The 21,949-nt window shown below is 38.9% G+C and overlaps 1 protein-coding gene across 3 annotated transcripts; it reads right to left on the bottom strand.

Moving 5' to 3' along the window:
* Window positions 1–1,557: 1,557 nt before the first annotated feature.
* On the bottom strand, window positions 1,558–20,342 carry LOC123700821 (syntaxin-12). Of its 3 annotated transcripts, none has more exons than XM_045648162.1 (6): window positions 20,232–20,342; window positions 17,263–17,488; window positions 13,615–13,780; window positions 13,139–13,267; window positions 3,172–3,310; window positions 1,558–2,756 (listed from the first exon to the last, which is right to left on the bottom strand). In XM_045648162.1, the coding sequence occupies exons 2-6, from the start codon at window positions 17,481–17,483 to the stop codon at window positions 2,581–2,583; spliced, it is 831 nt and encodes a 276-aa protein (XP_045504118.1). In that variant the 5' UTR covers window positions 17,484–17,488; window positions 20,232–20,342; the 3' UTR covers window positions 1,558–2,580. The 3 variants fall into 3 exon arrangements, with proteins under 3 accessions (XP_045504118.1, XP_045504119.1, XP_045504120.1); XM_045648163.1 differs by lacking the exon at window positions 20,232–20,342 and adding an exon at window positions 19,351–19,479; XM_045648164.1 differs by lacking the exon at window positions 20,232–20,342 and adding an exon at window positions 19,241–19,258.
* Window positions 20,343–21,949: the final 1,607 nt, after the last annotated feature.

Here is a 21,949-nt window from a genome sequence, read left to right as displayed (position 1 = left end):
TTCCGTAGAACCGCGAACACACGTTGCGTATTATTATAGGCCTAGCCGTATTTGGAAATTGGGTCCAATAGATATTTATAAGATGTTATTGTCAGAGGTACTCAAAATGGATAAATAAACCATCCACGCGAAGACCGACATCCGCGCGGACGGAGTCGCGGGCGGAAGCTAGTAATAAATAAAACTCAATTAAATATCCAACAAATTTATTAGTGTCAATAATTATGACAATGTGACATGCTCCTTCCTAGTACACTAAATACTGTTAAATATTTTCAATCTGTATAATATACTGTTAGACCATAGTGAATAATGGTTAAAATGGTGCATTATCTGCATATAAAAACTTACATATCTATTACAATCTAAGATAATACTTGAAAGATGTTCAATGTAGTAATAACATCAATCAAATATTTTACACTTTCATGCAGCAGAATTTTCGGAATTTTCAGCTAAAGTCTACATTTTTTATAATATCTATGGTTATATATAAGTGTATTTCATTATCAATATAATTCTACTACAAACTATATAAAAAATCTAAATACAAAATGTCTTTCCACAAAAAACTTTAGATCGGGTTTAACTTTAATCGTGGGTTCTCTGTAATCTGGTTTTGTCGTATTTCTCATAGACCACTTTTAAAGTGACAGATCCTTGGTTTAAAGTTAGACTGTGTTTAAATTGTTCTGTGGTAAGACCAAAATTGTCTAATATTTTTGTTCTGACTCAAATTTGAAAATTTCTTCTGGAAGTTCATAAATAAAAACGTTACCATATAAATACTGTAGTTGCATACAAAAGGGTAGTTATAAATAAAAAAAGGAGTATAGATATCTCTTTCCAACAACGCGACATCAAATATTTACTTCCTTGTCTAATTCCCATTATCAACACATGAACATAGGAATGTTATCATCCTTAAAACTAAAAATTAATAAATTTGAATGAAATACAATATTAATCCTTTATTATATACAATATCTACTTCATATAGGTAGGTACATTTATAAATTCAATCGATTTCAAATTTAAACAATATTAATTTAGCATTATTATTTATTTCTTACGCTTTTCAAAGATAAAAGTGAATATAATCTAATTTTTAAATCACTACGACTGTGACAAACGATTACACGAATTATAGAAAGCAATAACATATCACATATTATTAAGGCCTTAAATTAGTTTATTTTTTTAATAACACATTGGAATACACAGATAAAAAAAATTCTTATTTATATGAATGAATGAATGAATAATATTATAAAAATTCTTATTTTATGGGACTAATTGCGAAACAAAAATTATTTAAAAAAATCATAAGAGCAATATAAAAAAGTCTTTAGACTTTACAGAAATAAATAAATATCTGGCAGGATTATTCTGTAATTACGTACTATTTGACATTTTAGAGGACGTGTGTCGTTTTAAATAAATTGTATATTACAATGTTATCCCAATTGTAAATTTATTATCAACTAGAGGTCCGCCCCGGCTTCGCCCGTGGTACATATTTCGCAATAAAAGGTAGCCTATGTCCTTTCTCGGGTATCAAAATATCTCCATACCAAATTTTATGCAAATTGGTTCAGTAGTTTAGGCGTGATTGAGTAACAGACAGACAGACAGACAGAGTTACTTTCGCATTTATAATATTAGTATGGATGTATATGAGTTGCCACGGATAAAAAGCGATTAAAATTATTATAAACACATACAGACAACAAACAAATAAAATACATTTTACTAAAATAACTTAGAAATAAATAAAACAATTTAAACTCGAAATGGCGGCCTATTGTGTGGCGAGCACACGTGTCAGAAGTGAAACTTCTTTGGCAAGATTCAAAGATACTGAAATCGTCGCCTTACTCCATCACGGTACGGTACTGCCATGACATAACCTCGAAATTTTACTCTCAACGAGCTTATAGAAGTTTCACTTTAACAAAATATAAATAAGTCTTGTTTTAAATATATTTATTAAGGTAATACATAAACATTACGCGTTATTTCGAGCACTGTATAGCCAAAACATGAAAAAATATGTGTCTTAAATATTAAGTTTTTTGACACATCATAGAGACATAATTTTCATAAATAAAATAAAAACTCATTGAATTTGACATTAAAAAAAAATTGCGAAAACTGCATTATTGTACACATTATATTTAAGTAGATAAAATAATATAAGAATTTTGCTACACCAAGAGCAAAAAGAAGGCTAAGAATGACTATGATAGTAACAAATAACAATTATTTACGTATTGCACTGAAGTTTTTTTATAATTTATACATAGGTTTGATAATAATAATTTTCTTTCGGTTTATTTTTACTACGTAATTAAGTAAGAAGGCAGGTATGAAAGTATGAAAAAATCATCAATTTTATATTTTTTGTTGAACATTACGTCGCGATACACCTGATTTTTTTTTAGAAAAACCTATTTTTAATCATATTTATTTTACCTCAGAACTTCGCCCAAGATTCATATAGCAAGTACGGCTACATAGTACAAATAATTTTTTGCATTTTTTTTTTTGGAATTTTTTCAAAAAAATCGTTCATAAATTTTATCTAAACGCCTTAACAACCCACGCAATGAGTATTATAGCCAAAATAATCGCAATAGAGATGAAAAAGAACATTCTCTTCCTATATCTACGTTGTTGTTCCGCCGCTTTCGCTAATTCGTCGACTCCCGCTTCTACTGTAGCGCTTGCCGCTTCTATGTGGCTTTCTACTGTGTCTGTAAAACAAAAAACAAATTATTAATATAAATAAGTTCGCTATAGAAAAAAAAAATATACATATCCCGATTAATACGAGTTAAAAATAACCTTTGTCTATTGTCTTTAATATATAAAAAGATCATTTTCCATTGATTTTAAAAATTAAATATTAATTTTGAGGAAGTTGATCTGGGTCACAAGCTTCTCTATGGAATTGTTTATAAGCAACTTTGACTTATAGATGCAGAATTTTTGTAGCATATTTAATTTTTTGTAAAAAAATATATTTTTAAACTTGTTCGTTCAGTAGTCCTTCTTATACTAAAAAATAACTTGAAAATCTATACGAAGTAACCCAATCAGAAGTAAATAAATAATAATCTAACCCATATCCGATCTGTAAGGATTTTTTAAATAAAAATCAAAACTCACCAACAGTCTGCGCCTGCGCATTCACCATATCAGCCAACTCCTGCATTATCTGATTGACATCTAACACGTCCGCTTCTATTTTATTCATATACGCTTCTTTTTCAAGCAACATGCTCGTCTCGAATTGGACTAGACGTGCCTGGAAACAAAAAATAAAACAAAACCTTGTTAAAAAATATTATTTAAATAAAAAAAAAATGCATTTTTTTGAGATTAATGTGATAGAGCTTTTGTTATATTAAATAATTCTTAATTATACAACCATCATAATATAAACTGACATACATACATTTTTAGAAAGTTTCGCGTTTATTTATAGTAGGATAATAATATAATATTATAGTAGGACTAGCTGGTGCGTTGTGCGCGGGCTGCAAGCAGCCCGCGAGCCCCTTTTGCCCCTGGGTTGAAGCAATAGGGCAGTCATTAGAAAATGTGTTAGAATTCCCAGTCCATTTGTAATTTTCTGCTAACAGCGATTCCACAGTCAGTCGGTAATGCTTATAAATTCCCCATTCAAGTATTTTCCACTCCGGGAGGCTGTCCACCTTCGAGGGAGCGTAGTGCGCGGGCTGCAAGCAGCCCGCGAAGCATCCCAGGAAAGAAATCTTCAGTCATTTGAAAATGCATTAAAATTCCCCGTCAATTTGCTATTATCTGCAAACAGCGATTCCACAGTCAATCGGAAGTGCTTATAAATTTCAAATTCAAATATTTTCTATTCCGGGGGGCGGTTCACCTTCGAGGGTGCATGGTGCGCGAGCTGCAAGCAGCTCGCGGCTCATCCCAGGGCAGAAATCTTCAGTCATTTGAAAATGCATTCAAATTTCCTATCCATTTGTTACATCTCCTAACAGCGATTCTACAGTCAGTCGGTAATGCTTATAAATTCCCCATTCAAAATTTTCTATTCCGGGGGGCTGTCCACCTTCGAGGGTGCGTGGTGAGCGAGCTGCAAGCAGCTCGCGGCTCATCCCAGGGCAGAAATCTTCAGTCATTTGAAAATGCATTCGAATTTCCTTTCCATTTGTAACATCTGCTAACAGCGATTCTACAGTCAGTCGAAACTGCTTATAAATTACTTATTCAAATATTGTTAAATTTTTGAAACGTCTTATCGATAACGGGCAGTGACTTTTCATAATAAACTGTTCAAGAGTTAACCTAACACGCTCGTCGCTTCGCTCCTCGCTACCTATTTGAATATTTAGGCCGGCCGCTGCCGCGACTCGCTCGTTTCGCTCGCTTGGCTCGTGCGATAGGTAGTTCAAAAGTTAACCAAACACGCTCGTCGCTTCGCTCCTCGCTACCTATTTGAATATTTAGGCCGGCCGCTGCCGTGACTCGCTCGCTTCGCTCGCATGGCTCGTGTGGTAGTTTAAAAGTTAACCTTACACGCTCGTCGCTTCGCTCCTCGCTACGTAAACTGCTTATAAATTACTTATTCAAATATTGGTAAATTTTTTAAACGTCTTATCGATAGCGGGCAGTGACTTTTCATAATAAACTGTTCAAGAGTTAACCTAACACGCTCGTCGCTTCGCTCCTCGCTACCTATTTGAATATTTAGGCCGGCCGCTGCCGCAACTCGCTCGCTTCGCTCGCTTGGCTCGTGCGGTAGGTAGTTCATAAGTTAACCTAACACGCTCGTCGCTTCGCTCCTCGCTACCCATTTGACTATTTAGGCCGGCCGTTGACGCAACTCGCTCGCTTCGCTCGCTTGGCTCGTTCGGTAAGTAGTTCAAAAGTTAACCTAACACGCTCGTCGCTTCGCTCCTCGCTACCTATTTGATTATTTACGCCGGCCGTTGACGCGACTCGCTCGCTTCGCTCGCTTGGCTCGTGCGGTAAGTAGTTCAAAAGTTAACCTAACACGTTCGTCACTTCGCTCCTCGCTACCTATTTGAATATTTACGCTGGCCGCTGCCGTGACTCGCTCGCTTCGCTCGCTTGGCTCGTGCGGTAGTTCAAAAGTTAATAAATATTTTCTACTCCGGGAGGCTGTCAACCCTCGAAGTTGCGCGGTGCGCGGGCAGCAAGCAGCCCGCGGTGCCGTCTTTTGCCGATGCTATTCAATTACCCTTCCTACTATGGAAATTTCCATACAAAATTTTCGAAAAAAAAAATTTCGCTATTTAGCAAAAATTTTTATGTGCCTGGAAGCGGACCAAGTTTTTAAACATTTTTTACCTTGGTGACCCCAACCTAAGTGCCACCGGTTCAGAGAGCCGTTGAATTTCGTGATGTATGGAAAATGGAAACCGGGGGTCTGAGAGATATTCTGAGTATGCAGTTTTGTAAATCTGACCAATCAGAGCACAGAAGTCAATTTTCAGACCGATCGTCAAGTAACCGGCGCCACCATCTTGCCTCGAAAAATCGGCCATTTTTGAAAAAAAAATGGCGTCCAATTTGAAATTTCTCGATTGCCTTGGGAGCGCCCCATCTTCCTGATCAATTTTTAATTCTACACCCCCCGGCTATCTAGTGCCGTTTCGGAGAGCCGTCGAATTTCGCGTTGTATCAAACTCGGGAACCAGCGGTGGAAACTCAATTATGAGTATCCCACCTTAATGTGCGGCTCGATTAAAGCCCCTGTGCGCGATCGTTTTCAGCGCGATCGGACCAGCGACGGCCATTTTAGAATTTGTATGGCGGCGGCCATTTTTTCCGCCATTTTGAATTTTTTTCGCACTCTGTGGTAATTGCTCGAGGTCTACTACAAGTTTAGTTCGAGCACCCCAGATGCAGCTGCTACCGTTTGCGCGGGCCGTTAACCGTCTTCGCGAGATGAGGGAAAGTTTAAGATTTCGGATTTTTCTGGATATCCTGGGAGCTGGGCGAGTACGAACATGGTGTGAGTGTATTTCCGCGATGCGCCACCTCGTCTAAATTTACGTTTTTATGTTTGCGCCAAAAATGGAAAAATTCCAAAATCGAGCGTCCCACTATGGCTCCCTGGTAGCGTCCCAGGGTGGTGATCATTTTTAGTTCCGGGACCCCCAACCCAACTCGCACCGTTTCCGCAGGCCGTTGGAGTTTACGTTGTATGGAAGTTGGAAACGGGGGCCCGGAGCCACTCGAACGGGGCACCGATCGATTCGCCGGCTCGAACAGAGCACGTGTGCCAAATTTGGGACGTAAGGATTCATAAACGGCGATTTTGGCAAAGTACGGCGGCCATCTTGTTTTCGCGAAAATCCCCATTTTTCCACCACCCCTGGTAATCGCCACCAGTTCCGAGCATTTTTTGTTCAGACACCCCCCCTCCAGGTATCACCGTTTTTGCGCACCTCCAGGGGTCCACTTGGTTTTCGAAGATGATCGAGATCGCTATATTTTTCCTCTGGTCACTCGGCGCACCTCTATACGATCACGTCAAAATCCCCCCCACTTTCCACGTAGTTTCCGAGAAAACCGATGTCAGTCAGTGAGTCAGTGAGTGGTAGTGTAGCTTTATATATATATGACTAGCTGGTGCGTTGTGCGCGGGCTGCAAGCAGCCCGCGAGCCCCTCTTGCCCCTGGGTTGAAGCAATAGGGCAGTCATTTAAAAATGCATCAAAATTCCCCGTTAATTTGTTATTATCTGCTAACAGCGATTCCACAGTCAATCGGAGGTGCTTATAAATTCCCAATTCAAATATTTTCTATTCTGGAATGCTGTCGACCTTAAAGGGTGCGTTGTGCGCGGGCTGCAAGCAGCCCGCGAGCCCCTTTTGCCCCTTGGTTGAAGCAATAGGGCAGTCATTTGGAAATGCATTCGAATTTTCTGCCCATTTGTTACATCTGCTAACAGCGATTCTACAGTCAGTCAGTAATGCTTATAAATTCCCCATTCAAGTATTTTCCACTCCGGGAGGCTGTCAACTTTCGAGGGAGCGTAGTGCGCGGGCTGCAAGCAGCCCGCGATGCATCCCAGGGCAGAAATCTTCAGTCATTTGAAAATGCATCAAAATTCCCCGTCAATTTGTTGTTATCTGCTAACAGCGATTCCACAGTCAATCGGAGGTGCTTATAAATTTCTCATTCAAATATTTTCTATTCCGGGGGGCTGTCCACCTTCGAGGGTGCGTGGTGCGCGAGCTGCAAGCAGCTCGCGGTTCATCCCAGGGCAGAAATCTTCAGTCATTTGAAAATGCATTCGAATTTCCTGTCCATTTCTTACATCTGCTAACAGCGATTCTACAGTCAGTCCAAACTGCTTATAAGTCACATATTCAAATATTGGTTAAATTTTTGAAGCGTGATTCTCGAATTTCGTTAATTTGAGGTGTCTAATCGATAGCGGGCAGTGACTTTTCATAATAAACTGTTCAAGAGTTAAACTAACACGCTCGTCGCTTCGCTCCTCGCTACCTATTTGAATATTTACGTCAGCCGCTGCCGCGACTCGCTCGCTTCGCTCGCTTGGCTCGTACGGTAGGTAGTTCTAAAGTTAACCTAACACGCTCGTCGCTTCGCTCCTCGCTACCTATTTGAATATTTAGGCCTGCCGCTGCCGCGACTCGCTCGCTTCGCTCGCTTGACTCGTGCGGTAGGTAGTTCAAAAGTTAACCTAACACGCTCGTCGCTACCTATTTGAATTTTTATGCCGGCCGCTGCCGCGACTCGCTCGCTTCGCTCGCTTGGCTCGTGCGGTAGGTAGTTCAAAAGTTAACCTAACTCGCTCGTCGCTTCGCTCCTCGCTACATATTTTAATGTTTACGCCGGCCGCTGCCGTGACTCGCTCGCTTCGCTCGCTTGGCTCGTGTGGTTATTCAAAAGTTAACCTTACACGCTCGTCGCTTCGCTCCTCGCTACCTATTTGAATATTTACGCTGGCCGCTGCCGTGACTCGCTCGCTTCGCTCGCTTGGCTCGTGGGGTAGTTCAAAAGTTAATAAATATTTTCTACTCCGGGAGGCTGTCAACCCTCGAAGTTGCGCGGTGCGCGGGCAGCAAGCAGCCCGCGGTGCCGTCTTTTGCCGATGCTATTCAATTACCCTTCCTACTATGGAAATTTCCATACAAAATTTTCGAAAAAAAAATTTTCGCTTTTTAGCAAAAATTTTTATGTGCCTGGAAGCGGACCAAGTTTTTAAACATTTTTTACCTTGGTGACCCCAACCTAAGTGCCACCAGTTCAGAGAGCCGTTGAATTTCGTGATGTATGGAAAATGGAAACCGGGGGTCGGAGAGAAATTCTGAGTATGCAGTTTTGTAAATCTGACCAATCAGAACACAGAAGTCAATTTTCAGACCGATCGTGACGGAACCGGCGCCACTATCTTGCTTTGAAAAATTCGCCATTTTTTGAAAAAAAATTGCGTCCAATTTGAAATTTCTCGATTGCCCTGGTAGCACCCCATCTTCCTGATCATTTTTTAGTTCTACACCCCCCACCTATCTCGCGCCGTTTCAGAGAGCCGTCGAATTTTGCGTTGTATGAAACTCGGAAACCAGCGATGGAAACTCGATTATGAGTATGCCAACTTAATATGCGACTCAATTAAAGCCCCTGTGCCAAGTTTCAGCGCGATCGGCCCAGCGATGGCCGTTTTAGAATTTGTATGGCGGCGGCCATTTTTTCCGCCATTTTGAATTTTTTTCACTATCTGTGGTAATTGCTCGAGGTCTACTCCAAGTTTAGTTTGAGCACCCCAGATGTAGCTGCTACCGTTTGCGTGGGCCGTTGACCGTCTCCGCGGGCTGTGAGAAAGTTTAAGATTTCGTATTTTTCTGGATATCCTGGGAGCTGGGCGAGTACGAATGCATCATTGGTGTATTTCTCCGTTGCGCCACCTCGTCTAAATTTACGTTTTTATGTTTGCGCCAAAAATGGAAAAATTCCAAAATCGAGCGACCCACTATGGCTCCCTGGTAGCGTCCCAGGGTGGTGATCATTTTTAGTTCCGGGACCCCCCACCCAACTCGCACCGTTTCCGCGGGCCGTTGGATTTTACGTTGTATGGAAGTTGGAAACGGGGGCCCGGAGCCACTCGAACGGGGCACCGATCGATTCGCCGGCTCGAACAGAGCACGTGTGCCAAATTTGAGACGTAAGGATTCATAAACGGCGATTTTGGCAAAGTACGGCGGCCATCTTGTTTTCGCGAAAATCCCCATTTTTCCACCTCCCCTGGTAATCGCCACCAGTTCTGAGCATTTTTTGTTCAGACACCCCCCCTCCAAGTGGCACCGTTTCTGCGGACCTCCAGGGGTCCACTCGGTATTCGAAGGTGATCGAGATCGCTATATTTTTCCTCTGGTCACTCGGCGCACCTCTACACGATCACGCCAAAATCCCCCCCACTTTCCACGTAGTTTCCGAGAAAAGCGATGTCAGTCAGTCAGTGAATCAGTGGTAGTGTAGCTTTATATATTATAACTAGCTGGTGCGTTGTGCGCGGGCTGCAAGCAGCCCGCGAGCCCCTTTTGCCCCTGGGTTGAAGCAATAGGCAGTCATTAGAAAATGTGTTAGAATTCCCAGTCCATTTGTAATTTTCTGCTAACAGCGATTCCACAGTCAGTCGGTAATGCTTATAAATTCCCCATTCAAGTATTTTCCACTCCGGGAGGCTGTCCACCTTCGAGGGAGCGTAGTGCGCGGGCTGCAAGCAGCCCGCGAAGCATCCCAGGACAGAAATCTTCAGTCATTTGAAAATGCATTAAAATTCCCCGTCAATTTGCTATTATCTGCAAACAGCGATTCCACAGTCAATCGGAAGTGCTTATAAATTTCAAATTCAAATATTTTCTATTCCGGGGGGCGGTTCACCTTCGAGGGTGCATGGTGCGCGAGCTGCAAGCAGCTCGCGGCTCATCCCAGGGCAGAAAGCTTCAGTCATTTGAAAATGCATTCAAATTTCCTATCCATTTGTTACATCTCCTAACAGCGATTCTACAGTCAGTCGGTAATGCTTATAAATTCCCCATTCAAGTATTTTCCACTCCGGGAGGCTGTCCACCTTCGAGGGAGCGTAGTGCGCGGGCTGCAAGCAGCCCGCGAAGCATCCCAGGGCAGAAATCTTCAGTCATATGAAAATGCGTTAAAATTCCCCGTCAATTTGCTTTTATCTGCTAACAGCGATTCTACAGTCAGTCGTTAATGCTTATAAATTCCCCATTCAAGTATTTTACACTCCGGGAGGCTGTCCACCTTCGAGGGAGCGTAGTGCGCGGGCTGCAAGCAGCCCGCGAAGCATCCCAGGGCAGAAATCTTCAGTCATTTGAAAATGCATTCGAATTTCCTATCCATTTGTTACATCTCCTAACAGCGATTCTACAGTCAGTCGGTAATGCTTATAAATTCCCCATTCAAATATTTTCTATTCCGGGGGGCTGTCCACCTTCGAGGTTGCGTGGTGCGCGAGCTGCAAGCAGCTCGCGGCTCATCCCAGGGCAGAAATCTTCAGTCATTTGAAAATGCATTCGAATTTCCTTTCCATTTGTAACATCTGCTAACAGCGATTCTACAGTCAGTCGAAACTGCTTATAAATTACTTATTCAAATGTTGTTAAATTTTTGAAACGTCTTATCGATAGCGGGCAGTGACTTTTCATAATAAACTGTTCAAGAGTTAACCTAACACGCTCGTCGCTTCGCTCCTCGCTACCTATTTGAATATTTAGGCCGGCCGCTGCCGCGACTCGCTCGCTTCGCTCGCATGGCTCGTGCGATAGGTAGTTCAAAAGTTAACCTAACACGCTCGTCGCTTCGCTCCTCGCTACCTATTTGAATATTTAGGCCGGCCGCTGCCGTGACTCGCTCGCTTCGCTCGCATGGCTCGTGTGGTAGTTCAAAAGTTAACCTTACACGCTCGTCGCTTCGCTCCTCGCTACCTAAACTGCTTATAAATTACTTATTCAAATATTGGTAAAATTTTTGAAACGTCTTATCGATAGCGGGCAGTGACTTTTCATAATAAACTGTTCAAGAGTTAACCTAACACGCTCGTCGCTTCGCTCCTCGCTACCTATTTGAATATTTAGGCCGGCCGCTGCCGCAACTCGCTCGCTTCGCTCGCTTGGCTCGTGCGGTAAGTAGTTCAAAAGTTAACCTAACACGCTCGTCGCTTCGCTCCTCGCTACCTATTTGAATATTTACGCTGGCCGCTGCCGTGACTCGCTCGCTTCGCTCGCTTGGCTCGTGCGGTAGTTCAAAAGTTAATAAATATTTTCAACTCCGGGAGGCTGTCAACCCTCGAAGTTGCGCGGTGCGCGGGCAGCAAGCAGCCCGCGGTGCCGTCTTTTCCGATGCTATTCAATTACCCTTCCTACTATGGAAATTTCCATACAAAATTTTCGAAAAAAAAAATTTCGCTTTTTAGCAAAAATTTTTATGTGCCTGGAAGCGGACCAAGTTTTTAAACATTTTTTACCTTGGTGACCCCAACCTAAGTGCCACCAGTTCAGAGAGCCGTTGAATTTCGTGATGTATGGAAAATGGAAACCGGGGGTCGGAGAGAAATTCTGAGTATGCAGTTTTGTAAATCTGACCAATCAGAGCACAGAAGTCAATTTTCAGACCGATCGTGACGGAACCGGCGCCACCATCTTGTTTTGAAAAATTGGCCATTTTTTGAAAAAAAATTGCGTCCAATTTGAAATTTCTCGATTGCCCTGGTAGCACCCCATCTTCCTGATCATTTTTTAGTTCTACACCCCCCACCTATCTGGCGCCGTTTCAGAGAGCCGTCGAATTTCGCGTTGTATGAAACTCGGAAACCAGCGATGGAAACTCGATTATGAGTATGCCACCTCAATGTGCGGCTCGATTAAAGCCCCTGTGCCAAGTTTCAGCGCGATCACACCAGCGATGGCCGTTTTAGAATTTGTATGGCGGCGGCCATTTTTTCCGCCATTTTGAATTTTTTTTGCACTCTGTGGTAATTGCTCGAGGTCTACTCCAAGTTTAGTTCGAGCACCCCAGATGTAGCTGCTACCGTTTGCGCGGGCCGTTGACCGTCTCCGCGGGCTGTGAGAAAGTTTAGGATTTCGGATTTTTCTGGATATCCTGGGAGCTGGGCGAGTACAAACGTGGTAAGAGTGTATTTCTCCATTGCACCACCTAGTCTAAATTTACGTTTTTATGTTTGCGCCAAAAATGGAAAAATTCCAAAATCGAGCGTCCCACTACGGCTCCCTGGTAGCGTCCCAGGGTGGTGATCATTTTTAGTTCCGGGACCCCCCACCCAACTCGCACCGTTTCCGCGGGCCGTTGGATTTTCCAATGTATGAAAGTCGGAAACCAGGGCCCGGAGCCACTCGAACGGGGCACCGATCGATTTGCCGGCTCGAACAGAGCACGTGTGCCAAATTTGAGACGTAAGGATTCATAAACGGCGATTTTAGCAAAGTACGGCGGCCATCTTGTTTTCGCGAAAATCCCCATTTTTCCACCACCCCTGGTAATCGCCACCAGTTCCGAGCATTTTTTGTTCAGACACCCCCCCTCCAAGTGGCACCGTTTCTGCGCACCTCCAGGGGTCCACTCTCTTGTCCAGGGTGTTGGAGATGTCAATATTTTTCCGGTGGTCACTCGGCGCACCTCTACACGATCACGTCGAAATCCCCCCAACTTTCCGCGTAGTTTCCGAGAAACCCGATGTCAGTCAGTCAGTCAGTGGTAGTGTAGCTTTATATATTATAATAATAAATAATTAAATAGTCTTGATGTATTTAAAATAAATAAAGTTAAATACAGGGTGTGTGTAATAAATAGATAGCCAGTTACCAGAACTGAAGATGGAGAAATTTGTGGTGGTTCAGAAAGATAAATTTTGTGTGTATTAATTATTGTTTTCCAGATATTCGAAATTTTAACAACAACATCCTCCGTCTTCTACCAGCTTATTCATTACCGTACCGGAGCTATGGAATAGCCTACGATAAAACATTTTTTTTTACTTAAAATAAGTTATTGGTCGTCCAAAATCTTTTTTTTTAACTTAAAATAAGTTTTTGGTCCTCCAAGCCGGATCGTACCTGTGCCTGCTGGTTAGCAAGTAGACTGGCCTCTTCATCATCAGCGATCGCCTGCCGCTCCAGGAGCTCGGGGTCGTTCCTGTTGCGAGCTGCCGTCGGCATGTGGGCAGCCATCTTTTCTGATACTTGCTGTAATAAAAGGTGTTATAATGTTAAGAAAACTGTAGTGGAAGTAGGCAATTGTGGGAGAAATTTTAGTTTAATAATTAATTATAGTATATGTACTAGCTTCACTTGTGTGTATTTCAATATTTGCTGTGATTTTTATCTATTTCGATGCTAAAATTCATCCAAATCGGTGCAGTGTTATATAGTGTCAATAATAGTATTTACACTTTTAATGTAAGAATTGACCAAAACTTATTTAATTATAAAAGATGTTAATGGTAATGAGATATCATTTTTATATTGAAATTTAAAAAGCATGCTTTTTTATTCTTTTAATTTTATTCTTACAAACAAATTCTCAATCTTACCTTCTGAACAGAGGAATAATTAGCGAGGGCATCTCTAAATGCCTGCGTTAATCTCTCCACTTGCAGTTTCTGCGGCTTGTCCCCCCGTCTCACGACCACACCCAGTCTCTGGATATCTCGTGCTGTTGCGGAGACAGAACTGTTTACCTTTTGTTGTGTGTCGTGACTGGAAGAGGGTTAAAAAAATTTGAAAAAGTAGTTGTGAGGCGGAGTTTGAACAGACTTTCTGTTAGGAACTGCTTTCTGAATCAATGGAGGGTAAGAGGTAGCGCGCACGAGCAACTTTGTCTCCGCAACTATTTTGTCTCTCCCATGAGTCCCACCCATGGGCTAGTATGAAAGTGCGCGCACGTAGCGACGCAACTCCCCATACAATTGATGGGAGAGACAAAATAGTTGCGGAGACAAAGTTGCTCGTGCGTGCTGGCTCTTATTTATTTCTGCTTTTTAACCGACTTCAAAAAAAAAAGGAGGAGGTTATCAATTCGGCCGGTATATTTTTTTTTTTTTTTTTTTTTTATGTATGTACACCGATTACTCCGAGGTTTCTGAACCGATTTACGTGATTCTTTTTTTGTTCGATGCGGGATGGTGTCGAATTGGTCCCATAAAAATTTTATTCGGCTAGGCCTAGTAGTTTTTATTTTATGAGCATTTTTGTCTGTACTCGATGACTTAATTTCAATGTAGCAAGTAACTTTGATTCACTTCCCGGTAACCGATTGAGCTGAAATTTTGTATACGAATGTAAATTGGATAGCGATGAAACATTATCATGACATGGAGCTGATCTGATGATGGAATCGGAAGGTGGCCATAGGAACTCAGTAATATATTGACTCAACTTTATCGAGTTTGGGCTCGTTTGATTCGTGTTGAAAAATACACTAAAAAGTATTAAATAAAAATAACTGCGTTAAAAACAACCGACTTCAAAAACGGAAAAGTAAGAAATAAAAAAGATTTGATATTATTAATTACTACATATTATTTTTATGTGCTATTTATTAAATAGGTTTGAAGTCGGTGCCAAACACTAAGCACTTAGTATTAAGCCCATGCACCGACATCAAACCTTTTTAATAAATAGCACATAAAAATAATATGTAGTAATTAATAATATCAAATCTTTTTTATTTCTTACTTTTCCGTTTTTGAAGTCGGTTGTTTTTAACGCAGTTATTTTTATTGACGTCTAGAATAAATAATAAATAATTGAGTTTCATTTGACCGATAATATACAGGGTGTCTCATAAGTACCCAACGATTTCAAAAGTGTGTCTAGACTAGCCGGCGCCACAGAGGGGAGCGGGGAGTGCGGCATTAGCTAGCGCGTTTCAAGGATTTTTAGTTGCCGCCATGTCGTTCACGGGAGAGCAACGCGCTTTTTGCGTTCGCGCCTATTTTCAAAACAATAATTCGCTTATTCGTGTACGGCGCCTGTATCGTCTCAATTATCGATTGAGGCATATTGATGAAACGCCCAGCAACTCTACCATACTCTCATGGATCCGGAGTTTCAACACTACCGGAAACACAACAGGAAGCAAGAAATCTGGGCGTCCAAGAAGTGTAAGAACGGTTGAAAACATTGAGTTGGTGGCAAGTTCGGTGCAACGTCAACCTCAATTAAGCATAAGAAAACGGCAGTCACAATTAGGCATGTCCAGAGCGACTGTTCATCGAATTTTGCGTTCTGATTTAAATTTGAAGCCTTACAAAATTCAGATCGTACAAGAATTAAGAGAAACCGACTTTGATTTAAGACTGAATTTTGTAAACACAATGTTGGAGAAGTTTGACGATTACCAGAACATCTTCTTTAGTGACGAAGCTCACTTTCATTTGGACGGCTATGTCAATCGGCAAAATTGTCGTTTCTGGGGCAACACAAATCCAGGGCTGCTCCATCAACGACCTTTGCATAGTCCGAAGGTAACCGCATGGGTGGCTATGTCGGCGAAATGTGTCATCGGACCTTATTTTTTTGAAGACGCAAGAGGCAGAACTGTCACCGTAAATTCGGCGCGTTATGTGACCATGCTACGCAACTTTTTCGAGCCAGAGCTTCAAGAATGTGAGCATTACAATGTCCAGTCATGGTTCCAACAGGATGGAGCCACATCCCATACAACTAACAACTCAATTGAAGCCCTACACCAATTGTTTCCCGAAAAAGTCATTTCAAGAAGGGGTGACATTGAATGGCCCCCCAGAAGCCCGGATTTGACGCCACCCGATTTTTTTTTATGGGGATATCTTAAGTCAAATGTGTATGAAAATTCTCCGCAAACTTTGAACGACTTGAAGACCAACATCAGAGAAAAAATTGCGTCCATAGATAGACCGCTTCTTCAGAAAGTTTTCAGAAACTTTCACCAAAGACTCGAAGAATGTCAGCATCGTAATGGACGCCATCTCAACGATGTAATCTTCAAAAAATAAAAATTCCTTTTGTTTTCTATTAAATTTGTCAATATTATATTTTAAAACCAATAATAAGTTTAATTTTTTGCATCATGAAATCGTTGGGTACTTATGAGACACCCTGTATAAAATTCTCGTGTTTGCAAAATTTTGAAAGAAATGACAAAAAATTGTCGTGTGACGGGATTTGAAATTGTTTTTCCAATAAATCCATACTATTAATATTATAGATGCGAAAATAACTCTGTCTGTCTGTCTGTTACTGAATCTGAACCAATTTGCTTGAAATTTGGTATAGATATATTTTGATACCCGAGAAAGGACATAGGCTACTTTTTACCCCGGGAAATAGGACAGGTTTTATCCCGGAAATCCAACGGGAACGCGAACTATGCGGGTTTTTCTTTGACTGCGAGGGCGAAGCTGCGGGTGGAAAGCTAGTGTAATAATAATTAATTTCTGTATTTTGACGTCTAGATAAGTGAAGAAATGTTCGAGTTCGAGTTTCATTTCACCATCTATGCTGCTATAAATTATATTTTTTTATAAACATGTATGAATGAAATGTATTAAATTTTCCTCAATCAACAATATATATTTCCTTGTCTATTATATAAAAATAATATAATAACTAAGTGTTAATCACTCATAACTAATTAAATATAGGCTTATAAGTTATTTCATAGTTCATATTACTATAACCTGCTCTGTGAAATCATACAACTACAAACCAACAAATGGCACTGGCCTGGATATTATATTAAAAGTGTGTTGTTTCAATCATGATATTATATAGTCCAGTTTATAATAACTGCAAATTATCCATATTTGCATTATGAGTTATTTTAAGATGTCACTAAAGTTAAATGATTTGTCCTAAATATTTGAATCAGATAATCTATATTTATACTAATATTATAAAGCTTAAGAGTTTGTTTGTTTGTATGAACAGTGTTGGATAGCCCATTTATCAAGGAAGGCTTATTATTGTCATTTTACTCATTAAGTATAGTACGTTCAATATCAGTTTAAAGTTTTTTTCAATCTAACGGAAAAATCGCCTGTGCACACTTAACGATTACATCCTGTATATCATCACGCTAAGACTAACAGGAGCAGAGCAATGCGTTTGAAACCGCAGAGCACACAGTGTCGAGCCATTCCTGGGGAGTTTGACATAAGAATTTTACATTAATACATTTTAAAGATTATGACACTCACATCTTATCCCTCAACTGTACACTATCACTAGGTCCACCGATCTGCTTCATCATCTTCTCCAAGGCCCGCAGGCCACTATTAATCGTGTTCACATTATCTGCTATACCCTCACTCAGATTGTACAATTCTGTGGGACTGAAGTCCGCGAAACCCACGGAGGGTGGGGCCGCGATGGCGCCATAGTCACGACTAGATCCGCTAATTGGTTCCCGTTCTGACATGATGACTGTAAATAGATATAAAAGATTTTGCTTAGGACTTGTAGTCACACAAACACAAAATTTCACAGCCTACAATTAACAAAGTCAAACAATAATAATTCAAAATTTATGTTCGAAATAATCATTCTGTAGAAAGAACGCTCTGCAAGGAATTTCACAAACATAGGAACTTGAATTGTGAGGATACAGATTGACAAGGCTATACTAGTTTTTAGTCCTATTTTATATTTTAAGCTTTTTGCCTGGAGCATCACCTGTGTAATAAAAGCATGGAAATGATTTATTGCGTTTAAAGTAGACTGTATCACTCTCTAGCCTCTTAACTATCTCCAGGCACAAAAAATATCATAAAATTTCTGCATTGCATTGTGAAAGACAAACAAACAAATACTTAATTTTGTATTTATAATATTAGTAAAGATGATCTGCTCTTTATGGCACCAATATTTTTAATCACTTAATATTGTAAAAGAAACATAATATGTAAGAATTGAGTATTTAATCAACAAATCCACAGATTACTAATTCCATTTATGAGTTTTTGGTTTAAATATATATAAAATCTAATATAAATGTATAACAGAGTAGCATTAGATTACGTATAATATGGTAGGTAGGAAAAACTTATTATTTGACTAGCTACCCATCTGTATAAATATACTTTATTAGCTTACTGCCCGCGGCTTTGTCTAAAATCTAATAAATTATATACTAAAACCTTCCTCTTGAATCACTCTATCTATTAAAAAAACTGCATCAAAATCCGTTGCATAGTTTTAAAGATTTAAGCATACAAAGGGATATAGGGACAGAGAAAGCGACTTTGTTTTATACTATGTAGTGATGATTTGCCTCTTTTGTGTGTGTTGAATTATATGATTATGATTTTTTACTTTTACAGTGGTAAATGTTAAAAATATGTAATGACGATTAGAAAGTGCTTCAAGTGAAAAAATAAGTCTAATTGAATAAATAAATGTTTGAGTTTGAGTTTATCTGTATTATTTTCAGTAAAATGTTAATAGTTGAATCTCAATTATAGTACACTTGTCTTCTACAAAGTATTTCAATCATGAACAAAGTAATTAATAAATGTAAAGTATCAAATTATTTTTATAGCATTTAGTATGAAAGAAAAAGTTATAGATTACAAAAGGAAAAAAAATACACACATACCTAGTATAAATTTAAAATGTATTATTACCAATAGGTTATACTACATTTTTTACAGTTTAATAAAACTAATGTCAACTTTATACTGATTCCATAGGCTTAGCTTTAACTGGAACATGACCTGGACTTTTTTCTGAGAAAAACTAATCTACAGATCATATTTCTGCTAGCCTAGTAACATTACATGATATGTATGGAAACTTTAGATTTAAATAACTATAGCTCATCCCTTTTTATATGTTATGAATCATTTCCATCAAATCTTTTTCCTGATTAGATAACTATATCAGTATTGTGTTTATAAACATTGTGTTTTATTATTTTATATGACCAATATTTTATCCTTGATATTGAAACATTATATAATTCTAAAAACATATTTTCCACTGGGAATTAACGAAAAATTATCAGCAAACACCTAAGCTCTGATAAATATAAGACTATAGTTACAGTAGTATAGTAATAGAAATTCTTTTCAAATGGTCTTTAATATAACTTTCATTATAATGTTATGATATAATTAATAAGACATGCATCAACTATTTCTACGTAAGTGCTAATGTACTAGCTTATAAAAGACTTACAGACTTTTTATACGACGTAAAATAATAATTGTTGTTGCAATGATGAATCACTTTAAAATATAATAGTATATGATAAAAGTATTAGGATTAAACAATTTCGTCACACTTACATTATATTCTGTGGTTAAACCGGTTTAATAAACAGATATTTGGACTATTAAAGAATAAATTATGTCCTATCGGCTCATTAAAATATTTGAGCCCTGTTCACTTCACTTTCTTGATAAATTGTTGTTCCGTCAACAATGTCACTTTACAAAGTCAGCTGTCATATCAGATGTTGACTGTCAAATTTCCGAACAGATTAAAAATGTTTCTATTTAACAGAGTAAATATTTTATTGGAATCTTTTTTTTGGTTCGTGTTTAAAAAAAATAAGCAAGGAAGTTTAAGTTTTTATTGGATTACTTATGAATATTTTCTACGATGAGATGAGATTCCGAGTTATTAAAATTTGATTTGTTTTTGTTTAGGTATTACTGTTCTGTGGTATTACACCTTAAACTTACACGAAAACAATTAAAAAAAAAAATACCGTAAGTGATTGAATTAATCTTCTCATCATATTAGTCGCTTTATCTGTATATGCTTAAATCCTTAACACTATGCAACTGATTTTGATGCAGTTCCGCGGGTGGAAAGCTAGTTATTTATAAAAATTATAAATTTTTAAACAATGCAAAAAAAAAAATTATAAGTAGATACTGTAACAACACCGCTAGCTTCTAAAGGCATAAACAACGTATCGTTTATAATTTATACCGGAAATCCCACGGGGACAGGAATAAAGTTTTTATTTGACTAGGCGGACGAAGCCGCAGGTGTAGGTAAAGCTACTTTATTCGTATAACTATTAACTATTGACTGCATCGTGCTAACATAGTTATTTATTTTACAAAATAGTTACTATTATTTTTTAACCTTAAATCTAATAAAGAAATTAAAAAATATCCAAAATATAGTATATCTTACAGTCTGGTAACTTCCTTACCGTACTAGTTTTTATTCACTGTATAATGTTCACATTTATGTATGAATTATTATGCGCAAAGCAAATTTTTTAACACGAGCTGAATGCCAGGACACATAAAGCACTCGACACCTGCAGCGTGATTAAAAAGTGTGAATCCTTGGAAAATAAAATAGTGTGCGAGGTCGACGTCAGAAAGGAACCTTCGTAAATTGCCAAGTGAATACTAACACGCACGCGTTATTATTTATTATTTAATACGACTGTATTTAGTATTTAGCTGTCAATTTTAATTAATAATAACACGCTTTTTATAAGTGCATTATATATATACATTATAATATACACATTAATCCATACATACTAATATTATAAATGCGAAAGTAACTCTGCCTGTCTGTATGTTACTCGATCACGCCTAAACTATTAACTACTGAACCAATTTTCATGAAATTTGATATGGAGATATTTTGATACCCGAGAAAAAACATAGGCTAGGTACTTTTTATCCCGGGAAAATGACGCAATCCCGGAAATCCCACGGGAACGGGAACTGTGCGGGTTTTTCTTTGGCTGCGCGGGCGAAGCCGCGGGCGGAAACCTAGTTACATATATATACAAAAAAAAACATTTATATCCTTTTTATTGAACCTGGGATTGAAAGTCCACTTTACAAAATATAATAAAAGGCAAAAGCGTAACTCAATGAGGCGACGTGGTTTAATTTATAGATATTAATCTCCGCCTTGCAGATTAAATTATGTACTAGGTACTTGTTTTGATGTAATAAACTCATAAAGTTAATTCTCAAGCTTATGAGTGATGACAGTTTTAATAGTGATTATTTAAGATTGATAGCAATTAGCAATATCCAGCTCTTTTACCTTTAAATAAAGATTGATATACATTTGTTTACAGTTTAACAATTTAGAAAATCTGACTGTTAATTTACAAAGGCCTCAGAGGTTGTGAGGCCTGAGCTCAAGAGCTTCAAGTAATAGAAAATTTCAATACCAGGCTTCTTATCGCACATAACTTTATTATTTGATTATTTTAAGCTGTTGCATAGCTTCTATCGCGGGCCTTGAGCGCGGGGACAGAATCCAGAAATTCCGTAACGAAAAAACCTCACGCTCCCCACTCCGACGGGCACGGCTTGAAGGCATGCTAAACACCGTCATATTGGCCAACATTGCCCGCTTTTTATGAATAATTTCAATTTCCGCAAAAAAATTCTATGGCAACGTTAGTATTTTCTGTTAGCATATGTTTTTCTTAGATCGTGTGCATATAATGCTGTAGAAAATTTCATTATTCTTCAATATTTTATTCATTTTTTGTCTGTTTCTGAGGCCGGGTAAAGTTATCTGAACTTGTTGCCAACATTGCCCAAGTCGATTTTTCGTAAAATGACGTAGTCGTAAATATGACCTCTAGCCAGATTATATTAAAGTCCAATTCAAAAATGTTGGAAAAGATGTCGTTTACTTTTAAAATCAAAGCAGTATCATGAAAGGTTCCCGACTTTAGTGGCTGGGCAAAGTAACCCAGGTATTTTTTCTATTTTCATACAAATCGCATTTCGCTTTTCCAAAAGCCTAGGGTTGGTACATCTCAGTAAGATGAGCATGATTCACATACATTCCGATTTCTTTTACTGCAAATATTTCGTAGTAGGATTATGTTGTAGGCAATAAAAAGATAAAAAAGCAAAACAGAATATTGTTCAGTGACTATTT

The sequence above is a fragment of the Colias croceus genome, chromosome 20, assembly GCF_905220415.1.
Source record: "Colias croceus chromosome 20, ilColCroc2.1".
In the NCBI taxonomy this organism is placed as follows: Eukaryota; Metazoa; Arthropoda; class Insecta; order Lepidoptera; family Pieridae; genus Colias; species Colias croceus.
This window is presented reverse-complemented; position numbering and strand designations above follow the sequence as displayed.

Excerpts from the sequence above, each read along its gene's own strand:
- LOC123700821 (XM_045648162.1), bottom strand. The coding sequence starts at position 17,483 with ATGTCAGAACGGGAACCAATTAGCGGATCTAGTCGTGACTATGGCGCC. Across the intron at positions 3,311-13,138 it reads TTGCTAACCAGCAGGCACAG|GCACGTCTAGTCCAATTCGA; the intron begins GTACGATCCGGC and ends TTTTGTTTCCAG. Across the intron at positions 2,757-3,171 it reads TGCGCAGGCGCAGACTGTTG|ACACAGTAGAAAGCCACATA; the intron begins GTGAGTTTTGAT and ends TTTGTTTTACAG.